The sequence below is a fragment of the Oryctolagus cuniculus genome, chromosome 11 (assembly GCF_051225735.1).
Source record: "Oryctolagus cuniculus isolate XC-2025 breed Fujian yellow rabbit chromosome 11, ASM5122573v1, whole genome shotgun sequence".
NCBI lineage: Eukaryota > Metazoa > Chordata > Mammalia > Lagomorpha > Leporidae > Oryctolagus > Oryctolagus cuniculus.
The window spans coordinates 90,843,077-90,867,076 of NC_142877.1; the positions used below are offsets into that span (position 1 = coordinate 90,843,077).

Below are 24,000 nucleotides of genomic sequence, written 5' to 3' on the forward strand. Positions count from 1 at the left end.
TGATTTTACTTTTGAGCTAATATAAATGCAAATGACAAGCAGTTAGTGCTACCATATTGAACAGCCCAAATTTAGATCATCTGTAAAATCTGATAGTCAACCCATTTTGTTCCATATTTCTATTAATAAAGACCATGGCTCAAAACATCAAATTGGGGCTGGCATTGTGACACAGTGGGTAAAGCCGCCACTGTTATGCAGACATCGCTTATGGGCACAGGTTTGCGTCCCTGCTGCTCCACCTCCGATCCAGCTCCCTACTAATGGCCTGGGAAAAAGCATCAAAAGATGGCCCAAAGGTTTGGGCCCCTGAACCTAGCTGGAAGACACGGAAGAAGCTCTGGCTTCCCCTCAATCTTGACTTCCTTACCTTTTCAGCTAAGATTTGACAACCACTTTCCTACCAGTATCTTCAACTGCCCTAACTTTCTATTTCATAGTAGTTGTCTGTCTAAACACATTAAAATCAATCCATAATTCATTTATTTAATAAATACTTATTGAAAATGCTTGACATTTTCCTGGAGCTAGATATAAAATAGGAAATCAGAAATAACTCACCCATTTTTACAAAGTTAACAGATAAAAGAAATAGGACTAGAACTTAATCTGTCTGATTCCAGAGCCCTACTTTCTAATCCTTTCTTCAGTACTGAAGTATTTCCAACTTTATCTGGCTTCTTTAGCATATGACCTCATCTCCAACTTCTCATCTTATACTTACTTAACCTACACATATAACAATCTGTACACAATCACTCTTCCTTCCTTCCCAATACAATGAAAAGGGGTCTCCCTGCATTCAAAGGCTAAGCGCTTTGTATCACGTTAATTCCTTCCTTCTCCAGAATCTTCATATATTTACCTCTTCCAACAGTGTTCATATTTTAACCCCTGGATTTGCAAAAACTATGTTTTCTACCATATCCTTCTATCACTATTCCTCAAATCTCCACTCTTCCCCACTCTACCTTAAATACAAACTTCTCTTTCTCTAGATTGTAAACTATCCAGCTATTAACTGTTTTTATTTTGTTCCCAATTAGTTCCCTAATCCTTACAAGAATTTATGGCACATAAAAGGCACACAGAATATGTATTACACAGAAATGAGAACAAAGTTATCCTTGTAATTTTTCCAGTCAAAAGTAATTAAAATAGCTGAAAATAACTCAAAATAATAAAAAGTAATGACAATTACACCCCAGGGAATACAAAAGGACATACCTCCAATTCATTTTCCAGTTTCATTACTTTAGTTTTTAATTGATTTTCTATTAAAAAAAAAAAGAGAAGTGTTTTAATTAATTATGGTGACCTCAAACAAACTAATAAATAAATCAATTCTTTGAAAAGATCCCACCATGATTTCAAGGTGACATAAGAGAAAGTGACTATTATATAACAGATCCAAACTAGAACTTTTAGAAATGTCTTTCTCAATAGATTAAATATAAACATTTTATACAATATATTAAATTTATCTTTATACTCTTTAATGAATAAATGGAGTTATTTAACACTACAATAAACTTTTTACAAGGCACTTACCAAATTTTGCTTGTTCTTCTCCAGCTTTTTCAACTTCTTCCAAAGCTAGCTCTACTTCCTGAGCTTTCATCTAAACAAAATAATCATTTCAATATGCCTTTATGCTATAGGTAAACATTGAGAACAAAGGTTTTGTTTAATTTGCTGTCTTCATCCCTAATGCCTACAATAATTTATATATGAAGACATGCAGTAAATATTTGTTGAATGAACAAATGAATGATTCTCTTACTTAAGGCTACAATTTCTAAATTTTTAAGTTGGAAATACCTTTGATTCTTCCGTTTCCCACAAGTTTTATAGCCAGTGTGACTTTTCCACCCTTTTTGCTATTCCAATAACTATTTTTCTAGCCCATAATTTTATGTATAAAGCTCCTTCATAATGTTACATCTAAATAGCCCCAATTACTTTCAGTCTCCCTCGTGTAACATACCCAGTTTCACATTCCAAAGGTATATTTTTACATCAATCATGGCTCAAAAATTTAATTTACTCCCCAACTGCTGATAACATAAAATAAATCTTTAAGGCTGTCCAAAGCCCAACCCAAACTATCGACCCAATTTGTTTTATTCTATAATCTGCTACAAACCTTCTACACCTGTGTCTTCAAGTGTGAAGCGTAAGTTATTTGTGGAAAGCACTCCAGCTCTAGAACTCCCTTACCATATCTTACCACTGCCTTCCACTTACCTAAAACTCTTCCTCAGTTTTTGTCCTCCATGAAGTCGTCTTACTCCCATCTTAAACCATTTCTACCCTTGACAAAATTTCTGTAGCAGTTAATGTCCGCATGTTTTCATTTGTGCCTCAGAATATGTGCCTCTATGTTATTTTTAAACATACCATTTCTGTTTTCCATACATATTCTTTTAGGAATTGTAGAGTAAACACCATCAATGTTTTACACTCTATTTGTATTCCATTCTTATTTGAAGATACCTCATCCTTGAGCACTGATCCCAACATTACCACATGCTTTCACAGAGATTATTTTAGAAAAGATTCTTAAATTTCCTCTAATGGTCAAGGTACTATTAAGATCTACTGCATACAAACCTTCATTAGTGACTGAGTAATCCTGAAAAGATGAACCACATTTTCTTGACTTTCATTTCTTAGCTCATTTACTTCCACCTAAATGCACAGAAAATCAACCATTTTATAAGTTTTCAGAAACAAGAACTCTTCCAGTTGTACAATTCAATGATTTTAGGGACAACTTAAATTAATCGAAGTTGCATGTATACTCATATATCTATGTATTATTTATCAATTAAGCACCTTGGACAAGGAAACCAATAAATTATCTGCCAGTTCTTCTTGCCGAGGCAGGTCATCTGGGTCAACTTTCATTATTTCTTTCCAGTTTATATTAGGTGGCATCTTGAATTCTTTCACTGTGTTCCACCTTCTGTAACAAAACAGGCGGTTATTAGCATTTCATTGTAAACAGCATTATTGCAGTCGCCACAAAGCGTCAGATATTGTACTGGCTAAATAAAATACGACAGCTTCCTTGCTGAAACTAATCCAGGTCAGGACTGATTTGGGCCCCCTCTTCCAAGCCCTTTACCGACAATGCAGACAGAACAAAGCTGTTTGGTTTGCAAAACTGAAAATGACCCCTAATTCTGAGTGGTAGAAACTGGGAGTTAAAAAAATGCAGAAATAAACGACCGAAACAAGTAAAGCTGTACCAGGGAAACCGGGACTAGAGCAGAGAAGGCAGAAGGATTGCGGACTAGAGATGAGGAGGGGCGGGGTAGCTTGGGTGTTGCATATGGGCCCTGAGGCTAAAGAACCTGCTAGTGAAGAGACGCTGTTCCGTCTGCAATGATCCATCCACCTAGACCAATCCTGACAGCCAGCGGTGGTCCCTCATCTATCGAACCACCTAGCGGAACCCCACCCGGCTCCCGATTGCTGCCTAGCGCGGTTCCACGCGAACTCTTAGTCCCGCCAACTAGCTCCCAGCAGGCAAAGGCGGCGTCGGCTACTAGGCGACACCATTCCCCACCCAGCCCAGACTGAAACAAAGCCCCGGATGCAAGAAAGCCTACATTTCACGACTGTGGTTGATGCTTTACGTCTAGATTTCCCCGCCAAACTCCCTGAACACAGGGTTAAGGACCAAGACAAGGCTTGAGACAAAGACTTCAACTCCCAGGATGCAATTCTGCCTTGAGACTTTTGCATGCTGGGAATTGAAGTCTCTGAGGAAGGGAGGCGGGGCATTCCCGGTGTGCAGTGCGGCAGGCTGCGACCCTACCCGGGAGGCGGAGGAAGAGCCGGGAGGCGGGAGGCGCCGTGGCTGAGGTGTGCCGGCGCTGGTGGCCTGAACGAGGTAAACCATGACTGTGGCTTCGGTGGCGTCACTCTTTGGGCCTCCCTTCCTGAGGTTTCCTTGAGCCATCTCCCTGGTGGAAACGCTCCTGGGTAAGGTCGGGCTGTAGGGCACAGACTGGGGAGGGAAGGAGGGGAGCGGTCCCGGTTTAAACAAGCTCCTACCCTTGGGGCCGAAGGGCTGGACCAGGGTCTAAAGAGGTGGGAAAGCCCCATCTCCTCCTTGGGCCTTGGCAGGCGGCACCCAGCAGCTTGCCTTCCGCTAGAAGGAAAGCTTGTGTTAGCCTTGTTTGGTGTTAGCATTGTGTTGGTACGCGGGGCGCAGACCGCGCAGCCCAGATCACGGTTTGGGGGCGAGGGGAGACTTGAGGAGGGGACAGCACCTTCCCGATCCCGCTGGCCTCAGGCAGCACCCTTGCATTGCCGCCGCGGATTGGAGATGCGTGAGCGTAGAGACAGGGCTCTAGAGAGAGCAGGTTAGTACTTGCCCGGACCGCTGCTGGGGTGGAGAGAAGGCGTCCTGCCGCGGTCGCTTGCTTGGTCACTGAGGGTGGTCTTCTGTGAACCCGCTTGGCAGGTGTTTGCCGCTCTGATTCGTGCAAGCTGTGCTCTTCTTGCTGTTCTGAGCCGTTCTGGTTAGGATACAGCGTTGGTCAACTCTAGCCGTAGACTGAAAATCTACATGACGTTTCCAGCTAACTGGACCACTGCCTCTCATCTTCGTCTTTTGTTCTTTAAACTCCTGTGTGGTTTTGATTTTTTTGTTTGTTTGCTATCATAGACAGTAAATTTTCCATTTAAAAATAAGTACGATTTCTTTCTTCATCTTTTGGGCGGGGGAAGGGGTGGTTTTTTTCTCCCTCCAGACTTAGATTTCTTTTTAAACCACGTGTTTGGGTGAAAAAAGAATAACTCCTTAGGAAGTAAAAACATACTCATTTTGTGGGATACATTTAAAGACGTTTATTAGATTTATGGGAGTGATAATTTTGTTTTCTCTTTTTAGGAAGGATTTTATGTCAAATATCATTTACCATTTCAGTTAATCTTCACAACTGTCCAATAAAATATGTGCATATTGTTCTCATTTTCCATACAAGTTTAGAGACTGGCTGGGAGAGGTTAAGTCCTGTGCTCCGACTTAAATGCTGGAGTGTGATTAAACACAGATGGAGGACATATTCTTAACTACCATACTGCCACCCCAGGCATTCTGAGAACCGGTCTGTGAAATGCTTGTTCTTCGTTCTAGCTATTTTAACTCAGTCTCATCATATTCTAATCCTATAACTTGGTTTACTCACAGATTTGCAATATTCTTCATGTTCAGTATTTTTCATTCATAATTTAAGAGAATAGCATAGAAATTTAATATTTATTGAACACATAGGAGTCTTCAAAAAGAACATGGAAAAAATGTTAGAAAAAAACTAGGGATGAATATTTTGTACCAAAATAAACTGATTCTACTTGTCATGAACTTTTTGAACTCTCCTCATGTATCACACAGTACTTATACTACTACAAGTTTATTTTCATGATGGGAATCTGTTATTTTCTCTGCTGCACCTTGTGTTTGCATTGACTGTAACTGCTATTTCCTATTCATTTACGTTTTTTGTTCTTGAGAAAAGTTTCAGAGAAATTAAGTGATTTCCAAATAATTGAAGCTAAGATTGAAACCAAGATTTCAATGACAATCTTGATTAAAGGCAAAATCTTGCTTAAATATTATTACCCACCATTACTTTTCATTAAATTTTCTACATCAGTTCTCATCAATGGAGAAGGTTCTGTGACAGTGCTATAAATGGCCTTATTCACAGAAACACTTGCCTAGACCTGCCTTCTCTCCTCCCTGGGATTCTATGAACAGTTTTATCTGAGCAACATCACTTAAGAAGAAAGCCTTGCCTTATATAATCATACCTCTCTTATCTGTACTCGTCAATATATAGTCCTTAGATGTTAGTTCCATTCTTTTTCGGGGAAATTAATGCTAACTTTACTTTCCCCAGGTCTAAAGGAGAGCAGAATCATGAGACATTTAGTATCCACAATGAATAGTAAGGTTTGCTTTGCCTTCCTCTCATGACAAGAAACAGGTGTGCAACACGCAGGTACTTGCCTTCTTTCCACACGAGGAGACTGGAAACATAAGTAGGAGTCAGTGTTAATACAGATGGTGCAAACTTTGCAGGCCAAACCAAGTTTTACAGACTTTAGGATGATAATAAAATATAATAGATTACTCTTATTATATAAGATAGTGTAATGAAATTAGGAGGACTTTGCCGATTTCCCTGGAAATTGAATTGAGAGAACTTTCCAGGTTAAATATTCCCAAAGTCAAATAGAATTTTCCTATAGGTTCATCTTTTCCACAGTTGTATTGTTAGATTGTTACAAAAAGTAAGCACTCAATACAGTTCTTTTAAAGGAATATATTTTGTAACTCTTTAATGTAGCTTATGAGTGATTTTGATTGTAATTGAGTTTTTGTGCATATATGTAGTATCATTTTTTTTTTGAGCAAACATAAATCGCTGCTTGCATCCACTTGAACTATATGCATCAATGAGTATGTTTGTATGCCTAGGAAAAAACTGTAAGATTCTACAACAAATAGCAGTGTATGTTACCATAATGGCCTTCAGTGACTCATGTCTGCTTCCCTCTTTATCCTGGTATCATCTTCTATCGTCCCAGCTCCCAGCCTCTGGCACAAGGATGAGTCTTTTGGATAGAGTTTAAAATGGCTCTTTAACTGAGCTTGTGGCATTCAACAGAACCACATTGCTCTCTCCTTTTCTCTCATATTACATTCCCCTGGGAAATTTTTAAAAATTCTTTTTTCTTGGGGCCAGTATTTTGGCACAGAGTGTTAAGCTGCCACCTGCATCACAGGCATCCTAAATGGGTGCTGGTTCAAGTTCTGGCTGCTCCACTTCCAATCCAGCTCCCTGTTAGTGCACCTGGAAAGCAACTGAAGATGGCCCAAGTACTTGGTACCTGCGTGAAAGACTTGGATGGAGCTCCAGGCTCCTGTCGTTGGCCTGGCCCAGCCCTGGCCATTGTAGCCATTAGGGTAGTGAACTAGCAGAAGGAATATCTCTTTCTCCCTCAGTTAGTCTCTCCCTCTCTCTGTAATTCTGCCTTTCAAGTAAATAAATAAATCTTTTAAAAAGTTCTTTTTTTTCTTGGCCATTTTTTAATCTTTTCCATATTCTGCATTCTTTCTCACATTTCGTGATAGATGATTTTTAAAAAAAATATGCTGTATACTGAGGCTTTAAAAGAACATGTACATTGGGATTTTCTCTCTTACTGTCCTGAGATCACCATTTACAGAAATCTGGGCTACTGTAGTGACCGTAAGTATCAGGAATTGGCTTTTAAAGCTAACTGCTGCTCTTTTTTACTCTCCAGCCCCAAGCACAACCAGCAGAACACGCATTCACAGAAGTACTTCAGAAAGGTTCTGGAGCAGTGGAATAAAAAAATGAATTTATTTGGTACTAAAAATATGGAAATTCCATACATTAAGGGCCTAATAAAGGTCATGAAAAATGCATATTATGAAAAAGTACAGGCTGGCGCCGCTGCTCACTAGGCTAATCCTCTGCCTGCGGCGCCGGCTCCTGGGTTCTAGTCCCGGTCAGGGCGCCGATTCTGTCCCGGTTGTTCCTCTTCCAGTCCAGCTCTCTGCTGTGGCCCGGGAGGGCAGTGGAGGAAGGCCCAAGTCCTTGGGCCCTGCACCCGCATGGGAGACCAGAAGGAAGCACCTGGCTCCTGGCTTCGGATCAGCGCAGCACGCGGGCCATAGCAGCCATTTGGGGGGTAAACCAATGGAAGGAAGATCTTTCTGTCTCTGCCTGTCAAAAAAAAAAAAAGAAAAACTACATGCAGATTTTAACATCTTTTCATTCCATTTTTGCTATATTTTGAAGTCACATATGCTTGTGAAAGTAATATCAGATGAAGATATTTATATCAAAGAATTGATGTCAAGAACCCCGAGCTTGACAAGTCCAAATCTGTAAAGACTGGCAGGTTACAAGCTGTCCAGCAAGACCTGATATCGCTGTTTTGTTTTGTTTTTTAAGATTTACTTATTTATTTGAAAGGCATGTATTTTTTTTTTTTTTCCATTCCCCAAATGGCTGCAGGAGCCAGGAGCTTCAACTGGAGCTCCCACATGGGTTCAGGGGTGCAAGTACTAGGGCCATCTTCCACTTCTTTCCCAGTCACATTTGCAGGGAGCTGGATAGGAAGTGGAGCACCTGGGACTCAAACTAGTGCCCATATTGGATGCTGGCACTGCACGCGGAGGCTTAACCTTCTATCCACAGTGCTAGCCTCCATAGTGTGCTTTTGAGACAGAATTTCCTCTCAGTGAAACCTCAGATCTGCTTTTAAAGTGATTGAAATGATTCCATGAGGTCCATCCACATTATGAAGGCTAATCTTCAAGTGAGCTGGTTGCAAATGCCAAGTGCCTCTGCCGGATATAGCTTCATAGCTTAATTGAATACGGTAGCCTAGCCAAGTCGACACATGAAGCTGCCCTGAATAACAAACACTGTGCAATGTCATGCACTCAGTGAAGTTTAACACCTCATTGATAAACTCACTTGATGCTTCTTAAACTCCTTCGTAAACCAGAGTTTATAAAGGGGCAAAGGAGCTTAATATGAGAGACAGGGAGAGTGCACTAGTTCTGGTGCATGCTCAGGAGCTCAAGTAGTACAGTCAACTGTAGTTCTCCCCAGGAGAGCCACCTGGGAGTAAGGTTCAGAGATGGGTGATGGTGACACCCAGACCTCAGCAATGAAAAGTTGAATGCCCTGTTCCAAGGAAGGAATACAGATGGAATCAAGATAAAGAGTGCTTCAGCTGACAGTCCCTCAAGACATATTTTTGTCTGTTTTCCCCCAGAAAACCCTGAAACATCCATGAGAATATAGTAGTCAAGTCAGCAGTTTTTTCTCTCTTTCTTCCCTCTTCATTCTGTTCTAGCATAATAGTGTTCAAAAACCATGACGAGAACTTCATGTACTGCCTCTTGAAGAAAGAGAACAGATCAATTCCCCATTCCAATACAAGACGTTTCTCATTTACAGTGAGTTCAAGCCAGGGAGAGAGGACATTCCACAAACTTAAATCAAGCTTTGATTACTACATTAGAACTGAGCACTTCAGTTACCAAATGAAACTGTTTGCAACTCGAAGTGACTATAATTTTTTATGACCTGTCTTAGACCATTTTCTGTTGCAGTAATGAACTAACCTCAGTCTGGATACTTTATATAAAGAAAAAAAAAATGTTTACTTAGCTCACAATTTGGGAAGCTGAAGGATCACTGAGCCCCCTTTGTTCATCTGTGGTGAGGACCTCATGTTAGATGGCTTCATACTGGCAGAAGTGTGTGTAGGACATTGTACAGTGAGACAGGAAACCAGAGGGGACCAGCCTTGCTCTTTTTAGCTTACTGTATTTAATAATTTGCTCTCATGAACTAACTGGGCTCCACTTCCCAGTATCCTATCTTCCACTGGTCCTCAATTCCTGGAGTTTAATCCCTTTTACACCTCCATAAAGAGGACCAGGTTTCTAGCACATGATTTTATGGGGAACATAACCTAAACCATACCCAATTAATAGCATTAACCATAATTAGAAATTATTGGATCCATGAGAGTTTATTAAGTTAATATTTTGTAGTCTTATATTCTTTCAACCTTTAACATTTGCCTGAAAATCTTTTTCTGTTTATAAAGTAGCATACTTTTTTTCTTGATTACAATTCAAATTGAAATCAGCTACATTTATAATTTGTTTAAATTGCATTTTTTTTAAAAACAAAGATATTTATTTATTTATTTGAAAGGCAGAATAAAAAAACAGGGAGAGACAGAAAAAGAGATCTTCCATCTGCTGATCACTCCCCAAGTAAGTGACTCCAATGCTGGTACTGGGCCAGGCCAGAGCCAGGAGCTCAGAACTCCATCTGGGTCTCCCACATGGGTTGTAGGAACGCAACTATTTGAACCATTATCTGCTGCCTTCCCAGGCCCATTAGCAGGGAGTGGAGCAGGTGAGATTCCAACCTCCTTCTGTTATGAGATGCTGGCATTCCAAATGGCAGCACTTGCCACAATGCTGCCCCCCAAATTACCCTTGACTTGAAACTGCAGTCATTTTAGTACTTCAGATACCTGACCTAACAAACCATTCCTAGTACTTAACTTTTATAAAGCTGGTAAGTTAAAATTATAGCAACTCCAAATTCTTACAAAAATTCCAGTACTGTTTGTAAACCTAACTAAAGTCTTACACATTTAAACTAAAAATCCCAAATCCAGAAGTTGTGTAGTCAGTAATTTACTATTGTGTGTATCTAAAATATTATAGTTATGAAGCAAATGTATCAGTGTCTCCAATACATCAGATTCTTCTGTGAAGTTTAAACTTATCTGTGGGTAGAGCAGTTAACCAAATAACAGTTTGTCAGCCTAACTGAATTGGCATTACCAGGCCAGGCAACTGAGGTTATTTATGGGAAGAAGATTTCCAACCCATTCAATACTTGACTTTTTTTTTTTTTACCTACCTAATGATAGATGCCCTCACTTGCCTTGTTTTTCTGAATTACAGCGTGTGTGTGCATGTGTGTGGATGCATGTGTGGATGCATGTATGTATATAGATATATGTGTATATGTATTTCAACAGTTTAACAGTATAATAGTTCTCAGCATGTTTAAACACATCAGGTATGCTTTTGGTTCTATCTTCTTGGGACCATTGTTCAGGAAATTCTGACCTGCTCCAAAATAGATCGATTGGCAGGCCTGCTTACATGGCTGTCATTCCTTTGTCTGTCTTGTGCTGAATTCCATTCCCTGATTTCCTTATCTGTCTGTTTCTTAATACACTCCTTTTTTTTTTTTTTTTGCAGTATCTCTTTTCCTAGATTTCTGAAACGGGACATTGGAGATAAATATTTTAAGACCTTGAATGATTGTCAATTTTTGTATTTTTTCCCACTCAGGAAATTTGGATTTATTAATATAGAATTGTAGGTTGGAAATTACTGTCCCTCAGAAATTAGAAACATTTATTCTCTTTTTTTTTTTTTTTCCCAGTTTCCAGCATTTCTTGGTTGAAAAAAAAAAGTTTTGATGTCTGATTTTTGGTATAAAAGCTGCTTTATTTTAGGAAGCTTTTAGAATCTTGTCCCTGTTTATTGTGTTGTAATTTAAAAAAATTACTTAAGATAAACAAATTTCCTGTATTTTGTATATCCAGATTTAGGAGCACAGTGATACTTCCCACCCTACCCTCCGTCCTGCCCACACTCCCACTCTTCCTCCTTCTTCCTCTGTTATTCCCTCTTAATTTTTACAGTGATCTACTTTGAGTTTACTTTATACTGATAAGACTAACTGTACACTAAGTAGAGTTCGGTGCCTTGTTGTGGAAGAGAACTGAAGTCTCAACATAAAGCGTAAGCAGGCTGTTATTTCCCCTGGTGCCTCCATGTCAGACATACCCTTTTTTAAGTACTCCAGAGAAGAAATCTGCAGTTTTGTGTCTTCCTGTAAAAGGGGTGATTATTTGGCTGTATCCAGTGAGAAAAAGATCTAAATTTTAACATTCCATCTACTCCTACCTCTGTTTCCTACACTTGTTGGCACCAAGTTTTGGAATTGATTCTGGCAGAGGTAGTGGGAATCAAAAACTTTTGTGCTTTCTTTGTTGGCTTAGGATTTACTTTCCTAGGCTCCTTTAAGCTACTCTTACTTTTCCCCAAATTTGCAATGTTCTGTTCTCCAAATGTTCTTGTCTTTGTGAAATCTGTACTTTCCCCATGTTAATCTTGTCTGGGGGCCCGTATTGGGGCTTAGCGAGTAAAAGCCTCTGCCTGTAATGCAGGCATCCCACATGGGCACCAGTTCATGTCCCAGCGGCTCTACTTCCCATCCAGTTCCCTGTTGATGGCCTGGGAAAAGCAGCAAAGGATGGCCGAAGTGCTTGGGCCCTTGCTACCCATGTGTGAGACTTGGAGGAAGCTTCTGGTTCCTGGCTTCAACCTGGCTGGGCTCTGGCCATTGCAGCCATCTGGGGAGTGTACCAGAGGGTGGAGGATTCATTCTCTCTCTCTCTCTCTCTCTCTCCACCCCCCTCTTTCCCCCTCTATCCCTTTCTCCCTCTCCCCTCCCCTCTCTCTGTCTCTGTCTCGCCCTCTCCCTCCCTCTCTCTCTCTCCTTCCCCCTCCCTCCCTCTCTGTAAATCTGACTTTCAAATAAAAATGTTAAAGTTAAAAAAAAAAATCTTGTCTGTTGTTTTAGCATGGGATTGGGCAGTAGTCAAGCCAAGTGCATATTTAGTCTCTCCATTCTTTTTTTTTTTTTTTTTTTTTAATGAAAGACCGAGAGGTTAGGAAAGTTGTCAGAAGTCATACAGGAATGGAATCACGAAGTATTCTTTTTTTTATTTTTATTTTTATTTTTATTTTTGACAGGCAGAATGGACAGTGAGAGAGAGAGAGAGACAGAGAGAAAGGTCTTCCTTTGTCATTGGTTCACCCTCCAGTGGCCGCCGTGGCCGGCGCACCGTGCTGATCAGATGGCAGGAGCCAGGTGCTTCTCCTGGTCTCCCATGGGGTGCAGGGCCCAAGCACTTGGGCCATCCTCCACTGCACTCCCTGGCCACAGCAGAGAGCTGGCCTGGAAGAGGGGCAACCGGGACAGAATCCGACGCCCCAACCGGGACTAGAACCCGGTGTGTTGGCGCCGCAAGGCGGAGGATTAGCCTAGTGAGCCGCAGCGCCGGCCTAGTCTCTCCATTCTTTAAACAGAAGCACCACCAGCCGTTGTATCTGTTATGAAGTATACATGTCTATTAGAGATGACCAGTCACTTCTGGACTCAAGATAAGCCCTTACATAATTTTTCTTTTAGTTATAAACTGAATTTCTCAAAGGGTAAACTGATTTCCCTTCCTGTTTTGTTGAGTTGAGTTTTGCATTTCTTTAATATATCCGGAGGTCTTCCTGTCTTAAAAGATACATTAATGCTTTCCCATGTATTACATAACCTTTGTATGGATACTCTTATCTAAATTTTGCATCTGATTTTAATATAAACCCACCCTCCCTACACAGGTAGGACTTTTCACTGCTGCACAGAATGTTGATATTAATAAATATTCTTCCTCTTTTATCTGACTAGAGCTCCTATAGACTCATTTCTGATCTCAGATCTTCTGACTTATGACTTAATAATAACTTATGACTAATAACTAATGACTTATTAGTTTCTTGTTACTCCTGAAACAAATAACAACAAAAATAGTAGATTAAAATAACAGATTTCTTATCACACAGTTCTATAGCTGTACAAAATTTGGAAAGTACTCTGAAAAAAAAAGCTTGAGTAGTGTCATTAGTATTAGCCACACCATGTTTTTTCGCAGTATTTTCCAAGTTTTGTAAGGTTGATTTTTTTTCAACATTCTCCAGTTACTATAATTCTCATCTAAATCTTTCCCTCACTAAATCCTTTCTAAAGCTGTCTTCACTAAATTGTCAATTGTCATTTATAAAACCCATTCTTTTTGTTGTAATAAGTAAAAGGAAAATCATGGTTTAGATCTGCATCATAAATTCATGCCCCTAAGGCCCAAGCAGATAATAAAAATCAAACCAATCTGGGTGAAAGTGAGGATTAATGGAACTATAGTTAACTAGCTAGGTGTACAGCTAGTCAAAAGGCATTCAAGAAATATATTTTTACAAGGCTTTTGACCAAACTCAGCGAAGCTACAGGCTTTAAATTTAGACCCTCAAATTGATTTTTATATTTTGTTTAATAAAATATAAGCTCCACATATATTTTGGAAAAACCATGCTCACTGTCAAGGATTTGTTTTTCCACAAAGATTTATTTAGATACTCTCAGAGCCCATATACAAAGAATTGTATTCTATATGTGCACTTTCCAGGTAGCCTGACCTGTGACATTTGATAAAGAGTTTACTGTCTGTTTAGGTAGAGACCTAGGACCAAAGATTAATTGGTGAAATAAAGCATTGTATTAGAGGTAGGAAAATGTGCATGAGAAGCAGTTCTGCCTTGAGTTAGGAATGTGGAGAGGTAGTCAGCTCTTGCTTCTTAAAGGTGTATGGCACTGGAGCTGAGCTTTTCTCTGGCAGAATTAACGTACAGTCTTTGTTTTATTATCCATCTACTAAAATTGTACTTGGAAAAAATGTGTTGCTTAGTTTGTCAATCTTCTGTGATTTTTTTTTCCAGTTTTTCTCCACAAGTACTTATGAAAAACATGGCTGACATTAACCTCAAAGAAATAACCTTAATAGTTGGTGTGGTTACTGCCTGCTATTGGAACAGCCTCTTTTGTGGTTTTGTTTTTGATGATGTTTCAGCAATCCTGGATAATAAAGACCTACATCCATCTACACCCCTAAAAACGTTATTTCAGAATGATTTCTGGGGAACCCCCATGTCTGAGGTAAGTACTTATATATTATTTGTGTGTATATCAGATTTTAAAATATTGAGGTAGTTTGTTACTCCTAATTTTTTATCAATATTGTCATAGCAATTAGGGAGTCCCCCCAATTTAAATAATGCATAATTTGTTGGACAAGAAGTTGAAGATGTGATTATCTTCCTTGAGGAATACTTGAGTCTTCCCTTGGCTGTGTACCTTGGCTTTCTTTTATTAAAAATAATATATTTGTGTAAGAACCAAATGTGTACGGAGAGCAATAGGTATAATAAAGTCTATTTCTTGCTCATTGACTATTTTTCTTTTTTCTATTTTGTGAGTCAGACAAAGGAAATGACTGTGATATATTTAACCATTTTAAATGTGGTAGCTTCAGTATAAATAGATTTTAGCAGTTAAAATGAAAAATACACATATTGTCAATTTCTCTGCAGGAACAAAAGCTTATAAAAAGTTGAAATTCTTTTTTCATTTTATTTACCTAATAGTTATTTAGGTTTTATATTTAGAATCCAAAAGTTTTGTTTGTTTTCAGGAGGGTATTTTTTACTCTGGCAATAGCTATTTTAAGGACAGTGTTAAATTGTTTAGAGGTAAACCCTTGTCAACCTGGGTCCATTCAAATAAAGTTTTAATTTTAATTCTTTCATTTATTAGCTGTGTGATACAGGTAGAAATATAGCTTTTAGATGACAGTCATTTTCTTGATGTATAAAAGAGAATAATACCCTGAGAATAAATATACAAATTAACTTTCCATCTATAATACCTACTGCACAGACGTTCAATAAATTGTTATTGAAACATAATGTATAATACTCTGTAATAGTTTGCCTCTCAATCATTTATGACCTGTTTCCCCATTCCCCAAATTTGGAAAGTTTGCAAGGGCAGGGAGGGAATTATTCACCAGCACCAAGTAATTTTTTCTTACTAAATAAGCAAGCCTTAACTTTTCTGTAGCCTTCCTAGGCTTATCCAAAAATGCACAACTATTGCATTTTTATATATTATTTCCTGACAGTTTTGTTTCTGCTACACCTGACCCCAACCCCCAGAGAACTTTAGAAACATGTATCTGTTCTCCTGTACTAGTTAGTATCTGTGGTGATATATTTTACTCATATTGGGATTTTGAACTGAAAATTTAGCTGGCCAGATTAAAAGACCTCATAAAAGTAAACATACTATGATATCAGTGGTCTGTTTTGTGATTTTTCTCTGCTTTGTAGATTAAAAATTTAATTTTATTCAGAGCATCCATAACAACCCGGCTAAAAAGACTCATAAGAGTATACTCAGAATGGAGAAAGACACATTTTGGGCTTCAAACATTTTTCTAAAATGAATTAACATTACCATTTGGGTCTTTGGGCTCTCAAGAGCCTTTCAGTGTTTCCATTTACTGTTGGTTCCGTGGGTCACAGCTCTGACTTCTCAGTAGAGTTGACCCAGGACATTTTTTAAAAATGTATTACTGTTCTACCCAAGCCTATTATTTCAAATAATCTCTCAGATGCAATGTGGAACATCGATATTTTTTGCTTGTTTTGCTTTTCTTGTTTGTTGTTTGGGTGGGAGGAGAGGTTAAAGAGAAGAGATTCGATGGTACAGTCATGCTGAGAACCACTGTGCTATAGTCAACCATACTGTTCTCACATTTGGCCTGTAAAGTCTCTTGTGTTAAGGTAACTTCCCACAGATATCTTACTTTGTTTGTTTGTTTGTGGTTTTTTTTTTTTTTTTTTTTTTTTTGCCATCCCTGTGTTAAGGAGCAGAGAATGTTAGCTAATCAGTTTATTATATTCATACTTGTATCTTCTGTTGCCAGCTAATATTATGAGTAATTGTTTTCTATTTTACTGTATTTTCACAAAATAACTCAATATTTAATAAGCTACGATTATCACAGTGAAGTCTTAAGTAGATTTCTAATGAATTATGCAAATAATTACATAACTATAGTCATTACCTATGGCATATGCCGTATCAAATGGGCCTAATCAAGCGATTATATATAGTATAATTAAAAATTCACATTTCCTTTCATTTTCTGACTTCATCCTTTCACCTGACAAATATATTCCAGTGGAGCCACATTAATACTTCAGCCATTCTGAAGGATTTTAGCATCATTTTCTACTTCGTGGTACAAATTATGTCAGTTCAGGACAGTACCTTAAAAATAATTTTGTATAGAAATTAGTCAGGAAAGAACATTCTAAATAGAGGGCTTACCATGGTGTATATAGTCAATACAAATAGAAATATTAAGATACTCCTAATTTCGAAGTGGGAAATGTTTGTTCCTGTGTTTCCTAATGTTCCCTAGTAGATGAAGTAAGTTAATTCTGTACCTTTGTGCCAGAGAGTTACAGCATAATATGGTAAGAGTTAGAAAAGCAAAGAAGCTGAATATGAATGGTTTTTATGTAAGACTACAAAAAGTAACTAGTGGCCGGCGCCGCGGCTCACTAGGCTAATCCTCCGCCTAGCGGCGCCGGCACACCGGGTTCTAGTCCCGGTCGGGGCGCCGGATTCTGTCCAGGTTGCCCCTCTTCCAGGCCAGCTCTCTGCTGTGGCCAGGGAGTGCAGTGGAGGATGGCCCAGGTGCTTGGGCCCTGCACCCCGTGGGAGACCAGGAGAAGCACCTGGCTCCTGCCTTCGGATCAGCGCGGTGCGCTGGCTGCAGCACGTCAGCCGTGGTGGCCATTGGAGGGTGAACCAACGGCAAAGGAAGACCTTTCTCTCTGTCTCTCTCTCTCTCACTGTCCACTCTGCCTGTCAAAAAAAAAAAAAGTAACTAGTATATTATCTGTATTTTTGAACTGTGTGTTTTATTCATAAATCTGGTTTGAATTTTGTCTTGGTAAAAACTTTTAGTACTTTAGCTAAGTATAACTTCTAATTTATAAGGAACTTCAGTATTTCACATAAAATTCATTTTATTGCCAACAGAAGATAGAATAGAAGTGTATAGTCTCATATTCTAAGAATTTTTTTTTTTTAGTTCTGTGTAAGATTTGGGGAACTTTAATTTAATATATTCACACTTACTACATTATGAAGTTTTTCATAAGACAGCCATGCTTAAACCAAACTGATAAACATTCTGTTTTTATGTTTGCTTTTGAAAAATCTATTCACAGGTTACATACACTTTTGCCTTAATGTATTAGATAGAAAGGCAAGCCTTGGAGAGAATCCTATGCTGCTCATACTTGAGCAATACCACCATTGTCCTAATCTTTTTTTTTTTAATCTGTACTGAAGATAAATTAATAGTCAGATATTCTTCCTCTGCTATTAATTCTCTGTCCATTATACTCATATACCAGGGAAGAAATTACTTTGTTTTAGGACTCAGGAAGTAGAAAACAATATTATAAAGCTTTCTTTTATGTTTGTAATTCCTGGACGATTTATTTATTTTACTGTAGTTAGCCAAATGTAAGTATCTTTGATATAAAATACAGTGATTATTTTATTTACTCCGAAGGACCGAGATACTTTAATAATTATTGATTATGTTTCCTTTTAGGAGAGAAGCCACAAGTCTTACCGTCCCTTAACAGTGTTGACATTTCGCTTAAATTATCTGTTTAGTGAACTAAAACCAATGTCATATCATCTCCTAAATATGATTTTTCATGCTATGGTCAGTGTGATATTTCTTAAAGTCTGTAAGCTTTTTCTGGACAACAGGAGTAGTGTGGTTGCTGCTCTACTTTTTACAGTGCACCCAATACACACAGAAGCAGTAAGTAAAACTTTAGATTTATTTTACTTTTTTATAAATCCTACTCAGTGACTATAATTATATATATTTCAAGAAAAAAGCTTTAACATGACTTTAATGCAACTATTTGGAGACTCTTACAATGATATAATAAATCTTAATTCTCTGATACCACAGTCTCATCTACTGCATAAAATTTTTTAATTTACGTTTTTGAAACCTAAATGTTTATTCATTCAAGAACATAAGGTATAAGTAATCTCTTAAAGTTAGCCATATAAAATATAAATAAATACAGTTCCTTTTTTGTTCAATACAGATTTTAAATATTATTTGCCAATCTGCCAATACTTGCATTGGCAGGCAACGATAACCAATCAGGCAAATTTAAGAATGAAAATATATCAAAATATATACAAATATAAGCAGACATATTATTAAGTGATGAGACTCTAGTTCATTACCAGGTATGTCAGAATTCTGAGTTATCTCCACCATTGCTGTTATATGTCCACCAACCCCTTCCCAACAAGACATCTCAAGCTATTATTTTATTTTTCTTGATAAGCTTGAAACTCCAAAACTCCCAACCAGAGCATAGACTTGCTTAGTTGTAAGCTGTTAAGTTATAAGTAAAAGGTATGTATAGGTGTTTTTATTGGAGGCGGATTGTGTATTTCTTCAACAAACTATCTTGAATGTTTTGGAGTGTAGTTTAGCAGACATTTTCCATACATTTAAAAAAAATGGTAGGAATTTAAAAAAATTTTACCAGGACTGGCATTGTAGCATAGTGGGTAAGTCTGCTGCCAGCCACGCCAGCTTCCCATATGAGCACTGGTTCAAATGCTGATTGCCCAACTTCTGATCCAGCTCCCTGCTAATGGCCTGGGAAAAGCAGCGGAGGATGGCCTAGGATCTTGGGTCCCTGCATCTGTGTGGGAGACTCAGATGAGGCTCTTGGCTCCTGGCTGCAGCCTGGCTCAGCCCTGGCCATTTTGGCCATTTGGGGAGTGAACCAGTGGATGGAAGATTCTCTGTGTATGTGTCTGTCTCTCTCTCTCTGTGACTCTGACTTTCAAATAAATAAATCTTAAAAAAAATAAAAATAAAACATTTTACCACAAAATCAAAACACTTTGGAAATGTTAGGTTTGAAAGTTACATACATATATAGATACATATATGTATCTTACTGAGTATAAATACTTTTAAGAGTACTTGTCTTTTTAGAAAAATAGGCTACAAGTACCTTTTGTAAGTTCAGAACTATTGTAGATATTGTATTATAATTATGTAAAACATTATCATTGGGAGAAACTGGTAAAGAATACACAGGAATTCTTTGTACATGTTCGTGGTCTCCTGTGAGTCTACATTATTTCAACATAACTTAAAAACTGTTATAAATTTCTTTGTGGAAATACACAAATTCACCACCTGAGGGCACCCAAAGAATGTTTAATATCCTTGAAATGCGCCTTGAAAGTTAAAGAATTTAGTTGCTAATTGAATTGCTTTGCTATTATAATAATTTTTCAAGATTCTTTTCATTAACATGAACTTAATCTCCCACCTGGTTTCCCTTTCTAGGTAACAGGTGTTGTAGGAAGAGCAGAACTTTTGTCATCTATCTTTTTTCTAGCTGCATTTTTGTCATATACCAAATCAAAAGGACCGGATAATTCCATAGGTAAATGTCTAACATCTGATATGTTTTGATAGCTATAAAAATAAATTTCAAAAAATTTGATCAACTTTTATTTACCCCATGTGCTTCTTGTAAAATATTATGTGCTACACTTACGGTTTATATAGTGTTCTTCAGCATGCATGGAAATATGAAGTAATATGTCAGTATTTTTAGAAGTTATATGTAGTTTATATTTTAAATGCATGTTATGAAAAAATATATGTGGATTTCAGCTACTTTTTGCACCAAAATAAACATCTTTTAATTCAATTTTCAGGGAGTTTTTGAAGTTCCCTCATACATGATCTAATTTGAAAAATCAAACAAGCCTAGAATATAAGTATTTTAGAGTTAATCCCGGTTCCATCGACTGTTAATCTCTAAGAAATGATACAAGATCTAGTACTTCAATTGTCTTTCAATAAATAACGCTAGTAGGCTGTGCTACTGTTTGGGCAAAGTTAAAATTCTGCTGGAGTGTAACTTTTTTTATATGTGTTGATCAGAGTTCAGCTATTTATTGAGCTCCTACCTTGTGTCCAGCCCTGAAAAGTGCTTTGAATGCATAAGCTCATTAATCCTAACGATGCCTGGGTTTGCCAGAAACCAATTCCAGGCAAAAAAAAAATTTTTTTTTTAGTGTGTGGGCATAGTAGTTATGAAAAGGACTCCACATAATGACCTTAACCTTAGTTTGGTTAATTCTAATGTTTAGCTCTGAATTGTTTGTTTTTATTGTCTTGTGATAAGTAGCTTAATTTTGTATGTATGTAACCTAAAGTTTAAAAAATAAATGATTGAGGCAGGTGCTGTGGCATAGAGTTTAAAGCCACAGCCTGTCACACAGTGCTGGCGATCCACATGAGTCCCTGCTACTCCACTTCCAATCCAGCTCCCTGCTGATGTTCATGGGACGGCAGCAGAGAATGGTCCAAGTATTTGGGCCCCGGCACACCTATGTGGGAGCCCTGGAGGAAGCTCCTGGCTCCTAACTTTCTAGATTAGCCCAGCGCCACTAGCAAATGGAAGCCTCCTCACCCTCACCCCCCGGCGTGTAATTCTGCCTTTCAAATAAACAAGTAAGTCTTAAAAAAAAAAAAGTGACTGAGCCAAATATTCTAATATTTTTTGGTGGTAATAAGAATAGGCTTGCCTTTTGTTGCTGTGCATTATGCCTTAAGACAGTTGAGTGGCAGCATGTCATAGTGGTTAAGAGCTTGGACTCAAAGTATCTAGTTTCAAATTCCAGCTCTACTCCTTACTTACTAGTTCCATTTGCTACCTTGGACAAAGTACTTAACCTCTCTGTGCTTTAGTTTATCTATATAAAATGTGGGTATTCATAGTCCCTACCTACCCAGTTTATCATGTGGTAAGAGGTTAGTCAGTAACTAATAAGGAATGACAACCCAGTAGCCTCTTTACATACCATCCTAAACAAGGCAAAAATGATAAATCAGAAAATAATGTGACCTGCAGTACGCTATTCAGGTTCACATCTACTTCTCTAACCATATCCCTTGCCATTGGTCTCATAGCTTGTTGGACTATAGCCAGATAACCAAACCTTCTTGCTATTTTCAAACAAGTGAAGTGCTTGCCTTTACTTTTTTTTCTCTGACTATTCTTCCCCTACATCATCACATAGTTGTCCCATTTATATACTTCTTTGAATCACCAAATTCACCACCTACCGTTGTTTTTAAAGTTAATATTTGGTTAGATAATTTTTGTCTACACAAAAGTTTTGTTTGAAATATATATCTTAGTGTTTTACCTAGAAAAAAAAATATTACATGCGAAATATAAATGTATTTTAAAGTAGAAAGAATGAGCCAATAGGGAATAACACATATGGATATGGAATTACAAGTAAGATTTAACTTATCTTTTTTAATATTATAAGGTTGTTTAATATAGTTTTATTTGTCTCTGTCCTTAAATTGCAGTGTGGACTCCAATTGCACTGACAGTGTTTTTAGTGGCTGTTGCAACACTGTGTAAAGAACAAGGAATAACAGTGGTGGGAATTTGCTGTGTGTATGAGGTGTTCGTTGCCCAGGGGGTAAGGAAAAACAGACATTTCCTTGTCTCTCTCTTTTGTCCTAGTTGGGTCGGATTTTCATAACAGTTTGCTTACCAATAAAGATGCCAAAGATTTTCATTTAACAAGTATATTTTGCTCATACCCACTGAGAATTCTTTACTCAGCATTTTAAGACATCTTTAGTAATTTAAGAATTGCTTTTCAAATTTTGATAGTGAAATTGTTAGCCAATTTGGAGAAGTACGCAATAATGTTAGATTGTAATTCCTTATTGGATAAGATTACTGAGTTTTATTTGTTATCAGTTCCGTAAATCATTCCATATTGATCTTGTGATTATACTCATTTTGTATTTGTTCTTGTATTAAAAATTTTTACATTACTCAAAATATTTTATAATGTATTACTTGTTTAAAACGTTTTTTTTTCTTTTCAGTATACTTTGCCATTATTATGTACTACTGCTGGACAGTTTATCCGTGGAAAGGGTAGTATTCCCTTTTCTATGCTGCAGACACTAATAAAACTCATTGTCTTGATGTTCAGTACACTGTTACTTGTTGTGATTAGAGTCCAGGTTATTCAGTCCCAGCTTCCAGTATTCACAAGGTAGGAAATTCTGATTCTTTTTGTTTTTTCTGTTCTGTGTTTTTAACTTTGAATTTTAAATAATCACAAGTATTCCAGAGAGCATTTGATTTACACTGTTTTCAATGGACTTATTAAGGTACAGTCGATATATTTTTTAAGTGCATAGGTTTAAAATATATGAATTGATAAATTTTGGCAGACATGGTATGAGAGTACTTCAAAAAGTCCATGGGAAGGGGCCAGTGCTGTGGCATAGCGGGTTGGGCCACTGCCTGCGGTGCTGGCATCCCACAAGGGCACCAGTTTGAGTCCTGGCTTCTTCACTTCTGATCCAGCTCTCTGCTATGGCCTGGGAAAGCAGTAGAAGATAGCCCAAGTCTTGGGCCTTTGCACCCACATAGGAGACCTGGAATAAGCTCCTGGCTCCTACCTTCGGGTCAGCACAGCCCCAGCCATTGTGGTCATCTAGGGAATGAACTAGCGGATGGAAGATATCTCTCCCTCTCTCTGCTTCTCCTTCTGTGTAACTCTGACTTCAAATAAATAAATCTTTAAAAAAAAAGTTCATGGGAAATACATATTACAAAAAACCTATGCATGGATTTTAAAATTTTTTACACCAAATTAACTTAACCTTTTTTTTTTAACTTTTATTTAATGAATATAAATTTCCAAAGTACAGCTTATGGATTACAATGGCTTGCCCCTCATAATGTCCCTCCCACCCGCAACCTTCCCCTTTCCCACTCCCTCTCCCCTTCCATTCACATCAAGATTCATTTTCGATTCTCTTTATATACAGAAGATCAGTTTAGCATACATTAAGAAAAGATTTCAACAGTTTGCTCCCACACAGAAACATAAAGTGAAAAATACTGTTTGAGTACTAGTTATAGCATTAGATCTCAATGTACAGCACACTAAGGACAAAGATCCTACATGAGGAGTAAGTGTACAGTGACTCCTGTTGTTGACTTAACAAATTGACACTCTTGTTTATGGCCTCAGTAATCACCCTAGGCTCTTGTCATGAGCTGCCAAGGCTATGGAAGCCCCCTGAGTTCACTGACTATGATAATTTTTAGACAAGGGAATGGTCAAAGTGGAAGTTCTCTCCTCCCTTCAGAGAAAGGTACCTCCTTCTTTGATGACCCGTTCTTTCCACTGGGATCTCACTCGTGGAGATCTTTCATTTAGGTTTTTTTTTTTTTTTCCCCAGAGTGTCTTGGCTTTCCATGCCTGAAATACTCTCATGGGCTTTTCAGCCGGATCCGCATGCCTTAAGGGCTGATTCTGAGGCCAGAGTGCTGTTTAGGACATCTGCCATTCTATGGGTCTGCTGTGTATCTCACTTCCCATGTTGGATCATTCTCTCCCTTTTTTATTCTATCAGCTAGAAAAGTGATCACTGTTAAATATAAGAGTGGGAATAAGAGAGGGAAGAGATGTGCAATTTGGGACATGCTCAAGCTGACTTACCTCAAACAGTAGAGTT

General features: G+C 38.0%; 2 protein-coding genes across 12 annotated transcripts in view; one reads left to right on the forward strand and one right to left on the reverse strand.

Moving 5' to 3' along the window:
• Nucleotides 1-3,740, reverse strand: part of CEP290 (centrosomal protein 290) — a 91,136-nt gene extending 87,396 nt beyond the window's left edge. For 4 of the 7 annotated variants that reach the window (XR_016216230.1, XM_070052680.2, XM_089307551.1 and 1 more), the window contains exons 1-5: nt 3,360-3,628; nt 2,839-2,968; nt 2,614-2,691; nt 1,552-1,621; nt 1,228-1,274 (exon numbers count right to left, since the gene is read on the reverse strand). Coding sequence is in view for 6 of the 7 variants with exons in the window: in XM_070052680.2 (XP_069908781.2) it covers nt 1,228-1,274; nt 1,552-1,621; nt 2,614-2,691; nt 2,839-2,940 (297 nt within the window). In the remaining variant the exon portion in view is untranslated. Of the gene's footprint in view, nt 1-1,227; nt 1,275-1,551; nt 1,622-2,613; nt 2,692-2,838; nt 2,969-3,254 lie in introns of all 7 variants that reach the window. The other 3 variants (XM_089307553.1, XM_089307552.1, XM_089307554.1) reach the window with 2 other exon arrangements.
• A 28-nt stretch (nt 3,741-3,768) lies between these two features.
• TMTC3 (transmembrane O-mannosyltransferase targeting cadherins 3) overlaps nt 3,769-24,000 on the forward strand; it is a 49,618-nt gene continuing 29,386 nt past the window's right edge. For 2 of the 5 annotated variants that reach the window (XM_089307558.1, XM_002711378.6), the window contains exons 1-6: nt 3,783-3,901; nt 14,219-14,435; nt 17,977-18,195; nt 19,768-19,867; nt 21,817-21,932; nt 22,351-22,523. Coding sequence is in view for 2 of the 5 variants with exons in the window: in XM_002711378.6 (XP_002711424.2) it covers nt 14,238-14,435; nt 17,977-18,195; nt 19,768-19,867; nt 21,817-21,932; nt 22,351-22,523 (806 nt within the window). In the remaining 3 variants the exon portion in view is untranslated. Of the gene's footprint in view, nt 3,994-14,218; nt 14,436-17,976; nt 18,196-19,767; nt 19,868-21,816; nt 21,933-22,350; nt 22,524-24,000 lie in introns of all 5 variants that reach the window. The other 3 variants (XR_016216231.1, XM_008256872.5, XR_016216232.1) reach the window with 3 other exon arrangements.